At 42.9% G+C, this 14,468-nt stretch overlaps 1 protein-coding gene across 1 annotated transcript; it reads right to left on the minus strand.

Annotated features, from left to right (window-relative positions):
* Positions 1–1,118: 1,118 nt before the first annotated feature.
* On the minus strand, positions 1,119–11,306 carry LOC115554710 (metalloreductase STEAP4-like). Its single transcript, XM_030371527.1, has 9 exons — positions 11,017–11,306; positions 10,808–10,915; positions 5,984–6,054; positions 5,370–5,454; positions 3,586–3,864; positions 3,384–3,478; positions 3,105–3,258; positions 2,830–3,000; positions 1,119–1,448 (listed from the first exon to the last, which is right to left on the minus strand). The coding sequence occupies exons 1-9, from the start codon at positions 11,212–11,214 to the stop codon at positions 1,185–1,187; spliced, it is 1,425 nt and encodes a 474-aa protein (XP_030227387.1). The 5' UTR covers positions 11,215–11,306; the 3' UTR covers positions 1,119–1,184.
* Between the last annotated feature and the right edge of the window lie 3,162 nt (positions 11,307–14,468).

The raw sequence follows: 14,468 nt of genomic DNA on the forward strand, positions 1-14,468 counted from the left end.
ATGCTGTGGTTAAGTCTGACAGCTCATTGGTCAATGGGCAGCAGCTCATTTGCATTAAAGCTACAGACACCAGAAACAGCGTATTTTGAGGGGACTGAAACAGAGGGAAACAGGGGTAGGCGAGATTTTTTTTCCCAAAAGCTATATCCAGCAAACAACTTCGAAAACATGTTTTCTGGAACTCAAATACTGTTTACTTGTTGTGCAAACACCATAATATGTCTCCTTTAAGATAAATTTCTTACCTTATTCTTACCACTGTATATATATATATATATATATATATATATATATATATATATATATATATATATATATATTAGTGCTGTCAAGCAATTAAAATATTTAATCACGATTAATCGCATTAATGTAGTTAACTCACGATTAATTGTGAGTTACGATTAATCGCAATTTTTCTTCTATGCTAAATATCCCTTGATTTCTTTGTCCCATTAATTTTTCTCATTTTAATGCTCTTATCAACATGGTGAAGGGCATCGGTTTGCCTTGTGCAAATACAAAAAAAAATATAGTGCCTATAGTGCAATTAAACGATGAACATACAAACATACTGCCTTGAACATAGCAGTCGGGCTACTGCTTCTTTGTTTTGAGCCAAAGAAAAAAATAAAATATTAAATTGCGTTAATCGCGTGATAAAAAAATTAACGCTGTTAAAATGGTTTGCGTTAAACCTGTTAATAACGCGTTTAACTGACAGCACTAATATATATTAGAGCTGTCAAGCGATTAAAATATTTAATCTTGATTAATCGCATTAATGTCATAGTTAACTCTAATTAATCGTGATTAATCGCAAATTCTTTTTCTATGCTAAATATCCCTTGATTTTTTTGTCCCATAATTCTTCTCATTTTAATTCTCTTATCAACATGGTGAAGTGCATCGGCTTGCCTTGTGCAAATGATTTTTTATTGATAACAACATTGGCATATACACTGATCAAAACAGGACGATACAAAAAAAGAGCCTATAGTGCAATTAAACGACTGCTTTGAACAAATGTCATTTGAACAAAGCAGTCAGGCTACTGCTTCTTTGTTTTGAGCCAAAGAAAAAAAAAAAGTTTTTTTATACATATATATATATATATATACATATATATATATATATATATATATATATGTATATATATATATATATGTACATTATCAATCCATCTCTCAGAGAGTAGTGGCCCTGAGGCTGGCCCTCCCCTCTTCCGGCCCCGTCCGCTCCCAGCCCTGCCGTATGCGGCCCAGGCTCCGGTCCACGCAGGGCAGCACCATCAGCAGCTTGAGGACCAGGACCACGGAAGGCACCACCAGACACAGCATGTAGCCCGGCGGGGTCCACCACTTGTAGGTGGAGGGCTTCAGGAACTTGTTCCAGCCATATATGTATCCATGGGCCGTGCATACGATAAGAGTAAGGTGACCGAGCTTGGACTGAGAGAGGGGAAGACATTAAAGGTGATACATTAAGTAACAGTGCCGATGTACAAATCACCAGCGTTCAACCCACAGGAAAATGATTTATACTTCTACATGTGGTGGAATCTTCTTTTGATGAACTAGACTATGAAAGGATTTAATCGTGTTTGCCACTGCTCCAGAATATTTTTTTTTTTTTAGCACCAGCATTGGCCTCTTAAGCAGTGCTGTTATTAATTACTTGTATAATGTGATTGATTTAATTTACTTTTAGAGTTTAAATTATGCTTTTCCTGGGAGACACCGAAAACAAGCACTAGGGTACAATAAAGGCACACTGATATTAATGTGTTGGCGGTATTGAACTCCACTCCCTCAGTAGTAATCAGTGTTTACCATTGATCCAATTACTAACAGCTGATCCTTGTGACTCAGCTTTTCTTTTACATATTACAATGATCTTCTGCCAAAATGTGTGAGCACATAACCACAATCGTGCACACTTGAATTAATAAGTGGCTCACACATGGTGCTATCTGTAATCTGTCCTTCACAACCAAACTTTATCATCTATAATTGGGTGATAAAAAAATAGCTCAACCTTAACACTCTATTGTGTGTAATCAATGCATTAACCATTTCCTCTCCCCCTTTATTTATTTCCATATTCTAGTGTCACATAGGGCTACGTGCAACTTGAAAGCCATACGGACTCCTACTATTTATTTTACTGCCCTGCTTTTAAAGCCCAATTGACACCCTTGCCTGCAGGTCTGACCTTCCCACAAACAGACCAGTGACCTGTATTAATAGTTGTCTCTCTCTGGGGCTTTTCTACACTAGTATCATAATTCTATTTTATGAATACTTTAACATTTAAAGTACAGGGCTAAAGTTAGCCAGTCTTGCATGGTGCGGGCCCGCCTTGGACACTCAGTTAACTAGACTCCTGGGACACATATAAGGAGGATGACATTGGATTTACCATGTTTTAACGACTCTGCTGAAAGACGTACCGCAAGAATCCTTAAGTCTCGTGGACAAAGGTTTTACTGATAATATGTTCATGGGGTTTCATTCATGGGGATATGCAGTTCCATATTCTCAAAGTTGAACACACACACTGACACACTTCCACAAAGAGGTTTGGCGTTTCCTTAATCGCTTCTTTGTACACCGTAAACAATCCAGATACAAAAAATGAAATCCGGATCTATGAGTGAAAGGAGTGATTTGACGCTTTAGTGTTCACAATCGAGAATTTTCTGTGTTTGGATGGAGCCAATAGGTCTGATGGCTGCGTGGAAGACCTTCCGTTGATTATTTTGGCTGTGTTGGCAAAAAGTGAATGAATGGATAAATGCAGCACTAGTTGGCGAGGGTACGTTAAGCTAACCTGGACGAAGGTGAACTCTCTCCAGCTGAGGGAGCCCCCCACAGACGGGAGGGAGGTCAATCCCAGCAGGAAGTACAGGAAGAAGCCCATGATGCCGAGCACGAAGAAGGAGTCTGTGGCCCAGGCCTCGGTGTTATCAAAGTAGAACGGGGTGCTTTTGTTGTCCTTCATCTGGGGAAGGAATGAGAAACGATCAACCTCGAACCCGAAGACTGAGGTGGCTCCCTTGCCTGGGGAAAGACAGGGTCATGGCCAACCTACGAAAGTATGCCTACCTCATCCACCACCGTTGAGATGAGTTTATGTCTGACAGCGTAACGTATGGGGATGATGAATGTATAGAGCACATGCAGGAAGGCTAAGGCCAGTGCCAAAAGGCCCAGCTGCTTCCTACACAGCATCCAGCGGTCCAGCCAATCAGGGAAGCGACTGCAAGTCCACATTTTTTCATTGTTATTTTTTTCATTCCCTAAAACCCAATGTGAATGACAGGTCTAAACTAAGCTCACTTTGGCTCAGCTATTGAAGGTTATCTTCAGTCTGTGCTCGCTGACCTGTACTTGGTTCCTCTATACAGCTGAAGGATGGCAGCCATTACGCCTGGCAGGTAGCACAGAGACAACATGATCAGAGATACGATGGGGAACACCTGCATGAACACACAGGTTATAGAATTGTAACACATGGAGCTGGAGTAGAAGCAACACGTATACTACGGAGGGCCTTCTGGTCCAGATGGCGTTTGGATGTTTCTACCTTGTTGGCCAGGGACACCATGATCCTAAAGGAGATGTCCTTGTCCTGCTCCACATAGGCATAGATAATGTCTCTGATGAGCAGGTAGAAGAAGAAGAAGGCGGTGAGGCCGGTGGCGATGCAGAGAGGTAGCCTCCACTCTGGGAACAGCTGCAGGGGGAAGTCCTCCACCTCCCTGGCGGCTGACAGACTGCCTCTGTCCAGGACGCTGAGGCCCAGCCTGGTAGCCAGCTCTCTGACCGCCTGCTTGGCCTCAGCACTGTCCCCACACAGGAACACCTGGAGATGGGAGGTGGGGATGTTAGTTTTCAGGTGTACTGTACTCATTTGCTTACATCCTGAATGGGCAAAGTTAATAGATGTGTTCCCCCTATTCAGGGACAAACTGTTTTGCCATCTTTCTATCATTCAATATACCCTTTCTGATAACAGAACGTAATAACCTTTTTTTACATGTTTGCTACTTTGTGCTTCCATGGCGATTAATTAGATCACTATAATAAGATTGGTATCAATTAGATGGGTGTTCCTCAATATATACAAAATAAACAGTACATTCATGCGTCCTCTATATAAATTTAACAAACATGAACTCCTCTTTTCCAAAGCTCAATGGATTGAGCCTTGCATACCTCAATCTCGGTTGTTAAAGATATTATAATAATAAACCCAATAACAACATCAGCAGCAGCAGAAGTGGGACAACCGTTTGAAACACCTAGTCAGAAGGATTGAGTGTTTTTTTTCCACCAGGTGTGTGTGGAAATTGGCTGGGCAGCAAGCTATGTCTACCTACATTACTGCAGCAGTAACAGCAGGGGACGGCCAACAGACTAAATCTCCATCTGAATGTAAATGTGACACAGCCCCAGACCCACTGAGGATCTAATCAAATTGCTGGCCAGGGAATTGCACTCTCTTGCTAACACAGTTGTGCACACTCATACCTCCACTCCTTCCAACTCATGAAGGCGTGCGGGTACAAATGTCGCCTTCTGGTCTTCGGTCAAAGAATAGGATTCTATTGGAAATGGAGCACTGTGTGTGTGTGTGTGTGTGTGTGTGTGTTTGTGTGTGTGTGTGTGTGTGTGTGTGTGTGTGTGTGTGTGTGTGTGTGTGTGTGTGTGTGTGTGTGTGTGTGTGTGTGTGTGTGTGTGTGTGTGTGTGTGTGTTTGTATGAGAAGGTGAGTGTGTACCTGTTTGTGTCTGTATGGGCACGTGCACATATGTGTAGGTATGTTCATGAAATGTATGAAAATGTGTGTGTTTCTGTAAATAGTACTTAGGCAGATTGAGGTTTGATCTCCTGAGATTTCATCTTGTTTGTGTTTCTCTTTATAGAAGATACTTGAAAGCTAAGGTAAATACTGGCTTGTCTTTGAAACATCTCAATGCCTGTTATTTGTTTACACAAGCATTGTCCTCATTTTCCTCTTCTGTGAAAAATGCTGTAGAATCAATAACCAAATCAGATTTTTTTAAATCTATTTCCCATCTTCTACAGTGTCCTGCGCCATTCAAATAACGGAAAGCCCTGGGAAACCCTTTGTTTGTACACCAAGGAAGGATGAAATCCCTTGATTGCGTCAGCAAACCTATTCACTTTGCAAAACATCTGCCAGCTCATCAGGGAGAGGATCAGTGGCTCATTATCAACACCGTTATTGCTTTTTCTTTCTTCCAGTGATTTGAAAGCATCCTTTAAGGCATCATAAAAAAACAGTCTGGAGGAAGGGGAATGGCAGCATATTTTTATAGATTTCCTGCCTCTGCTCCTTCCTTACCTGTTTCCCAGCCAGGGGTCCGTTCAGCAGTACCCAGGCAGACAGCGTGTTCAGGCCCTTCACCACCAGGGCTCCGGGGACCAGCCTACAGGGGGTGGGATGTCGGGTGGGGGGATGCACAACAAGCACTTTAGTTGCCATTGTCTCTCATGGTAGCTGTACACATGGTGATAGACGATGGGCTCAACACTGGTCTACACTAGATGTCCATATTTCGATGACTTGAAGATGAGTAATGAACAGTGGCGGTTTTTAGGCACAGGCGAACCAGGCAGTCGCCCGGGGCGCCATTCTTTCATGACACGTGGGGGGCGCCACGAGCAGCTAAAAAAACCCCTGTATATCTTTTATCTGAATTAGAGAACCTTGACATTTAGTTTTTAGAAATAACCTTTTTTAAATGGTTGAACTTGAAATGCCATTTTTGAATTTCAAAGTGGTGAATTCAAAACGAATCAAATTTAGATAACCTTGTTCTCATAGTAAAGTATTTGAATGTTATGAATTCATGGCATGTACATTTCCATATACAAATGCAGTTGCTTTTAAGATTCCACATTATGGCAGTGATTTGCTTCCATGGAAAAGGTGTGTGTATTCAAATAGGACATTACCTTTGCAGGTACTCAGCATTGGTATCCGGGTACATGTCCTTTTTCTGGTTATTACTGAGGTCTACAAACACCTGCTCGGACACATTCATATGCATACTGATTATAGTTTGTACATATTATCTATATATTAGGGATGGGAAATTGAAGCAAAATTCTGGATAGATTGTGCTCTGAATATATTCTGTTTAAATTTGTAAGTCAGAAAAGTATATTGGGAAATTTCCTGGCATGTAAAAAGAAACCAGAATGGTCTGGGTTGATAACCACCAAACAATCTTTGTCGCAATTATACTCTTTAGACAACAGAGGGCGTATTCAACGCTGTATTGGTGATGCAAAGTTGTGATTCTATTTCGGACTTTCCGGATTTTACGAACAAATCTTTTCGAGTCGGATCTTTCATTTGCGCATGCGCAAATTGAAGAACCGAATAATGAGATGAATGATTCTCCTTGCAGAGACGGATTGTTCATACCGGATATCAGAAGTAATGCGCATGTGCAAATCAAAGAACAAATAAATTAAATTACCGCTCCACTCACAGATTTGAATCGTACATACACAAAAGATTTGTTATTTTTTAACAAAACGTTCATGAATCACATTTCTACGTTGCATGCAACAGGCCTGCAACCAGAACTGTAGAGACAAACGCTACAACTTGAAGATGGCTGCAAGCAGGAATCCTTCATCAGATGTAATACAGACAGAAAAAACTCCAGTTATGCTCAAGTCACATGTTTGGCAATGCTTCGGCTTTCTAGTGAAATATGAGAACAACCAATGAGTTTTGACAAGACAAAGACAATTTGTAAGTTGTGGAAGGCTATAAAACCCTACACAGCGGCCAACGCCTCAAACATGACTGTTCATCTTCAACAGTACCAGAAGTCCCATTGGGCCGAAGAACGTTACAGAAGACATTTGCAATAGCCTTACCACAATCAAGTCAAAAAGCCACAGAAATAACAAAGCTATTTGGAATTTCACAGCCCGTGACTTGCAGTCGTTTTCTATTGTAGGAAACGATAGCTTCAGGCTTTTACTCAATACACTGGAGCCAAAATACCACATCCTATCAGAAAAACACTTTTCTAGTTTTGTCATACTGAATATCTACAAAGAACCGAGGGGACATGTTGTGAAGTGCTTGAAAGGAGCTAATTGTATTTTTTGCTTACTAGAGTAGGCTGGATTAGCCATGCTACACAGGGCCATATCTCGATCACTGAGCATATCATACGTAAGTGGGAGATGGCTAGCTATCGCCTGCAGACTGACCTATTATTTGAGTTGCACACCTGAGTTAACAGCCTGGGAACAAGACAAATCTCACAAGCTCATATTTCATATGGTCTGCAAATAGGTCTGACCTCGCTCCGATCCCAAAATAATTCTGCCCGGTCTGAAGCAGACCGAGCCATCACAATAGTTATCTAACATTAGGCAGGATAAATACGATGACGTGCATGCACGCCAAAAAGGCATTTCAACAATAACAACAGAGAAGGCTGCCGCAGCTGTTAACAGTCTTTTGCTTCCGGTATCAGGACAGTATTAAATAAACTGGATGGTACATTTTCACCAAAAAAAGGACTGCACTCAAAGCTTTTGTTGACATCCTTTTGTCGCTCAATGCTTTGTCACACGTTTTGTTGCTATGATTGGTTGTATGCTTGTCCAATTGCGTCTAAAATGAATGGGGAGGTTAAACGTGGGTGAAGTGCAAAAACAGGCAGCACTGGAATGGGACTTAAAGGGGCAAATTCTCAACACTTCAGTTGTAACAGACTAATCATGATGGACTTAGTATGACATGCTCGAAAGCTATCTGGAACCACAGTTACGAGGCAACGCCAGATACATTGACACAATCAATGTCTGTGATATATATCAGATGCGGAGGATATCGTCAAGGTACTGAAACCACTAAAGACTGCTACTGCAGTTGTGTGTGACCAGAAGCAGCCCACTATATCACTGATTGTGCCACTCGTGTGCATGATCGATAAGGGCATATCCCCCCATGATGGGGATCCCCAATCGTAGCGAGTTTGAGGAGCGCCATTCTGAAAGACATCTCCGGTCAGTACTCTGCTGAGGTGTATAAAGAAGGTCCTCTGGTTGGCACAGCCCTACACCCGAAAATTCAAGAGTCTTCCCCAACTAGAAGAGAACCAAAGAGTATATGCCCCATTCACTTCCACTGGCTGCAATGGCCATATTTCGGGCATTATCCATTACAATTGCACTGTTGTGAACTTGCCTCTTCAAGTCCTATTCCATTGCTGCCTGTTTTAGGACTTCACCCACGTTGACTCCTATAATGGGTGAGGCTGCAGAACATAGCTAGACATCTCCTGTTACATATGAAATGCTCTGTGAAGGTGATATAGACTTGTGTAGTGAATCATTTCTGTAAAGTTCTTTGACCCAATGGCAATTTTCAATTTTCTTTCTTTACTCTGGGTACTCTTGAAGATGACCAGTCATGTTGGAGGTTTTGACTGCTGTGTAGGGTTTTATAGCCTTGCACAACTTACAAATTGTCTTTGTCTTGTCACAACTCGTTTGTTGTTCTCACACTTCACCTGCAAACCAACTATATGTGAGTTGATGACTCTATTACATCTGATGTAGGATTGCTTGTTGCAGCCATCTACAAGTTGTAGTGTTTGTCCCTACAGGTCCGGTTGTAGGCCCTGATGCATACAATGTACATTGCACCCTCTGTGGTCTAAAATGTGTCTCTGTAGAAGTTTTTACACTTCCAAATATGCCCGTCTTATGCACGCCTTTTTTCCCGGCATATTCCGCATGTTTACACTGCCCGAGGTAAATTGCTTGCTTGAGCTAGCACCCCAATTGACCCTCCCGGACCCTACACACATTGGCGTTTTTGATGTAAATGCGATAAGATGGCTCCGCAGTTCCGGGGGGGGGGGGGGGGGGGGGGCTTTGGTAGAGGTGTTGCTGTGCTGTCTCCACAACAGAGACAATGCAGCAATATCAACATGAGTAGTTCTAACTGGAGTGACAGGGAAATCCGCGAGCTGCTGACCATCATGGGAGAGAAGGTGATGAAGTGGCATTTACCAAAGACGTTGAAAGATGGTGCGATCAACGAGAAAGAGGCAGAGGAACGTTCCTTGCGTTCCTTGCGTTCCAAGCTGCGACCGAACCGGCTTGGCAGTGTGAAAAGGCCTTGTGACTAAGGTATTTTGGTGGTGTCATCACAGATAATTATGTTTTGCATTTAAATACTTTGAACTTTCGTGATACTCTATTCTGTATTACGAAATAGATCCTGATATATTAGATCCTGATATAATGAATTTCAATTAATTTTGCCATCCATAATATATGTATTTATTAGGGCTGTCAAGCGATTAAAATATTTAATCACGATTAATCTCATTAATGCCATAGTTAACTCGCGATTAATCGTAATTTATTTTTCTATGCTAAATATCCCTTGAATTCTTTGTCCCATTAATTTTTCTCATTTTAATGCTCTTATCAACATGGAGAACTGCATCGGCTTGCCTTGTGCAAATGTTGGCATATACTGATCAAAACAGGACGGTACAAAAAAATTTCAATTTAACGATGAACATACAAAGATATGCCTTGAACATAGCAGTCAGGCTACTGCTTCTTTGTTTTGAGCCCAAAAAAAAAAAGTTGTGTTTTTTAAAAAATAATAATTTGCGTTAATCGCGCCTAAAAAAAATTTACGCCGTTAAAATTGGTTTGCGTTAACGTCGTTAATAACGCGTTTAACTGACAGCTCTAATATTTATATATATATTAGTGCTGTCAGTTTAACGCGTTATTAACGGCATTAACGCAAACCTATTTTAACGCCGTTTATCGCCCGATTAACGCTCTTTTGGCTTGGCAAACGTAGACGTTTTTTCACCTGCTGTCTAGCAACAACTAGTCACGTTAGAAAAACTACACACCATACCGGATCTACACCGGAAACAAAACAAGCACGCCGCACAAACTTGTTGTGGCAAGCAAGTACCAATCGCAGTTCAAGGCCCACCTGGGATGTACCACTCCGGGAGGGGCCGCTCAGTTAGTCCCCTCTATACAACATCGACTTGGTTGCGACGTTGACTGTTTGTGAGAGGTTTGCGGACGCACAGCTCAGGCTGCCGGACGGCGCTGCAAGGAACTTTTATAAACGCAATATTGTTATCCCACAGTATCAGCCCGACAGCCCCGAACCGTTAACAACCCAACGGGGATTCTCCCGACTCTCCCGATTAACACTCCGCCACGTGTGTGTGTGTGTAGGCGTTATTAATATCCTGGTAATGTCTATAGGCCTACGTACGGTAGGAATATTCAGACTGGTTTAAATAATAAATGTTATAGTATTTCCCATCTTTGCTGTAGGCCTACCACTGTCATGCACCTACCCGATGTCTCTCTTCTTATATCCATCTTCTGAAATATATTTTATCACTGTCCTTCTCAACACTCTCTGATCTCACTAAAAGGCTAGCAGCACTAAATCAAGGGATATTTAGAATCGAAAAAAATGAGAGCTCTAATATATATAAAATATATATAGATACATCAGATGTAATCATCTAAATTCAACAGAAACCAGCTAGAGATTGCTGATAATGTAAAATGTAGATTCATCCATAATATGGAAAGCAGAGCGTAGCACAATACAGCATGGCTCACATCCTAGCTGCATGTTATCGATCAACTCCATCCCTCCATAGCATAGCTTACAACGCTGCATAGATCAATGAGGCAGAAAGGACGGCTAGGTTACATAGCCCTCATAATGAACATGTTTACCTTCCCCTTGAGCTGTGGTGCCAGTGTCTCCAGGAAATCATAATGTTCTCTGTGAACACAAATGAAGATGAGACTGGCTAACTGGGCAGCTTCTGTGTGACTCAGAACCTAAACAAACAAACAGAGAAGCACACACACATACACAAGACGTAATTTCTTTGTTTGAATTCATATAGATATGAAGAAAAGGGAGGTGACCCAGTGCGTACCTGAGCCCCCGGGGGCAGGGGGCCACAGCTCTGGGGCCTGCGGCTGCCGTACACCACCCTGTAGCCCGTCTGGAGCAGCCGCTGGCCCAGAGAGCGACCCAGGTCCCCCGTCCCAAAGATACACAACAGCTCTCGCTCCGGGGGTGGCTCCATGCCCAGAGGACGCAGAAAAATGCCTGGGTTCACCTCAGTGGCCATGGCGGTTGTGTGCGTGGGCCGTTGTCCCACGCAGTATTTATGTGGTCAGAGGGACCCACTGAGGGAATAGTTTGCCCCGTGTCAATGTCCAGATGCAGAGCATGTGCGTGTGAGCATGAGTGTGCAGAAATAGGTGAGTAAGTTCCTGTGTGTTACTGGGAGTGTGTGTATTTTTGTGTGTGAGTGTATGTGCGTGTGGCATGTTTTTCATTATATCTGATAACATTGGTTTATTACACTTGTTATCTGTGTTCCATACAAAACAAGGTGGGGTTGTGTGTAATGGAGTGTTTGACTTATCTTGACTCAATGACTCTTCGTCTCTGTAGCCGAGAAAGACTCCTTTCACAAGTATACAGTGGCAGGAACAGCACCATTTATTCATTGAGCAGACAGTATACAGTCATACACCACAACACCATTTGCCATCACAACAACAGAGCTACAGCAAAGTCGCCAAAATATTCACACAAGCGGTAAGTTATCTCGAGCGCTCTCAACGCTGTGGGGGATTGAAGACAGGAAATGGCCAAGCACCTGCCCTGTAAATCGGCCCCTCACCTGGGCCAAAGACCCTATGGACCATCTGATTGTACAGGTTGTCATATGAGGATCTTACGGCTCCCCTGTCCCTGGGCCACCAATAAGTCAAGCAGGAGGACAATGGATGAGCGAATTGGGCCGCCTCCATGGGGCTCACAACAGGGAGCCCAATCGGTGGAGGTAGCGAGGTTGATTCTACCAGGATGGAGGAGGATGGTAAAAGTCCCATGAGGCAAACATTTTTTATTTGTTATCATCATTCATCAGACTCTTTATTTTTTCATAATCCACTTCCTAGACCAATAAAATGCTGTCGGATGTTTGTAATGTCAAGAATTTTTTGAAGCTGACATTTTTCCCTGAAAATGTGCTTTTTGGTAATAGCGGATTTGCGTTGAGCAGGAAAGATAGTGATGATTAGATTGAAGCTCATCCCTGCAGGATTCATGGAGACCTTGAGATCATGTCACACCTTCAATGACATTGGCATAGAGAGCACACACCCTCTTGTGTTGACAAGAAATAACCAGCAATAGATACAATACACACATACATACACGCATAGTGTTGTGGTGTCAGCAGTCTGCTGTGTTTTCCTCCTCCTGGTCTGCCACTCCTCCTGTCTGTCTCACCTCACACCTGGCCCTCATCTACAATCATGCTCACCTGGTCTTCATCCCCAATCAACCCCCTTCATAAACCCTTGGATTCCCTGCTGTCGGCGCCAGATCGTACTACGCACTACCGTGGTAACTATACGTGCCTGGCTCTAGTGTAACTTACTACCTCGCTCTCTTTCTCAAGTCTCTTGTTGTTTTTGGACCACATCTAACTTTTGTTCCTCTGCTTGCAGTTACCCGGATCACTCACTCCAGCTCGCCCACCTCGCTCTTCCCCCGGCTCCCTCATCCACTACCTGCTTCCCACCTTCCCACCGTCCCTGTCTGCTCTTGGGTTCAGCATCGTCTATCATAACACATAGGCTTTGTGAATACAGGTCATACACAGGTCATACGCTTCCCTTACATAATGTTTTACTATGTAACACAAGATGAGGACGGACTCTGATTTGAGGAATGAAGAATGGGTCTCTATAGGTCCAGGACTTGCTTTTAAACATGCTGTTAAATCTAGGGCTTGACATGGTTTAGAGGGCCAACAGTAAACCATTTAGACCAAACAGTGAATATTGGGCTACATCCGGCATCGACAATAATTTATTTATTAGGCTCCTGAAAGTAAAATGAACAGAGATGGAAAGTAAACCAGTAAAAATGCTACTTGATACTTAATAGTGCGCGGTTTCCCTTAGTGTCGGTGCATCGTCCATCGGTGCACATCCCACACCAGACGTAACAAGACCAAAACGATGTAACAGACGGAGAAGAGGGGGAGACGCCGCAGAAAAACGGTGTTTAAGGGAGAACTATAGCGTAGCTCTGCACATTGGAGCGAAGTTAACATTCGTTATTTTCAGTATGTTATTGTTGTTTATTTGAAAGAAGAATGGTTTAACTGTCTGCTAATGACATTAATATGACATAAGGTTCATCAGCTTTGCACAGGAACAGCTGGTAGGATGTCAGAGGGCTACTTCTTACTTCTGTGTGCCTCAAGTGTGAGCAAGTGTGTGTGTGTGTCTGTGTCTGTGTGCCTGCACGTGTGTATGCGTCCGTGAGTGTTTGTGTGTGTGTGTGCCCTGCGTGATCTTCAGCCCATCCTGAGTCTCATCAGTGAACAATAGAACCTGCAGGTTCACTCACCATTTAATGTCACAACCTGGACCCTAGCCACACAGAACATACTCCACACAAACACATGCCCCATCCACATCACAATACTGGGGTATTGCTATATATATATATATATATATGTTAGTTATCTAGCTCTAAAAGCGACACATTACCTCCGTGCTTGTGCAGTCATGTCTATAACTACAGCATTAATGTCTACCTGAGGGGATTTCTCAGCAAAATGAGAAATCGTTTGAGCCCCCACCTTTAAGGCATTCATTCACTTGTAAGATTGTTAGAGGAGAGCCCGTGGCAGATCCACTCCAGTGACTCACATAGCTCTGGCTTTGGGGAATCACTCCTTATGGGTTTTATTTATATTGCTCATTGCACCTCCTCCCTTTTCTTCCCTCCTTCTCTTTGTTCTTCCTGTCTTGCCTGTTCGCTCCTGTTTCTCTCACACATCTGTCTTTCTTTTTGTCTCTTTCCTTTGCCAAGATCAATACCTATCAAAATGTAGAAATCAATTCAATTAGGTTGAGAATAATGATTCCATCAGGAGGAGGTCTGGTGAGAGCTCTGTGTGCCAGGCCATCTGTTTGTCTGTCCTGGTTTCACACAGGATATTAAATGCTAAATGAGTATCGCTGTGGTCTCGAGGTAGCACCCCCCCCCCCCTCACACGCACGCACGCACGCACACGCACACACATACACACACACACACACAGACACACACACACACACACACACACACACACACACACACACACACACACACACACACACACACACACACACACACACACACACACACACACACAATGTAGCACTTCAACACATTGGTAATTGGCACCTGACTTCTTGCAGCAGCCTTTAAAACTCACCAAAGATTTCAGAGCCATGTGTGAGTATTTTGGGAATAGGCTTTGTTCGGATCCCAGAACATCTTGCGACATTTAACAGTGTGGTGCTCTGA

This window comes from Gadus morhua, chromosome 11 (assembly GCF_902167405.1).
Source record: "Gadus morhua chromosome 11, gadMor3.0, whole genome shotgun sequence".
In the NCBI taxonomy this organism is placed as follows: Eukaryota; Metazoa; Chordata; class Actinopteri; order Gadiformes; family Gadidae; genus Gadus; species Gadus morhua.

Coding starts and splice junctions, on each gene's coding strand:
- LOC115554710 (XM_030371527.1), bottom strand. CDS start 11,214: ATGGCCACTGAGGTGAACCCAGGCATTTTTCTGCGTCCTCTGGGCATG. Junction 3,479..3,585: donor TGGTGTCCCTGGCCAACAAG/GTAGAAACATCC, acceptor GTGTTCATGCAG/GTGTTCCCCATCGTATCTCT. Junction 3,259..3,383: donor TATAGAGGAACCAAGTACAG/GTCAGCGAGCAC, acceptor GTGGACTTGCAG/TCGCTTCCCTGATTGGCTGG.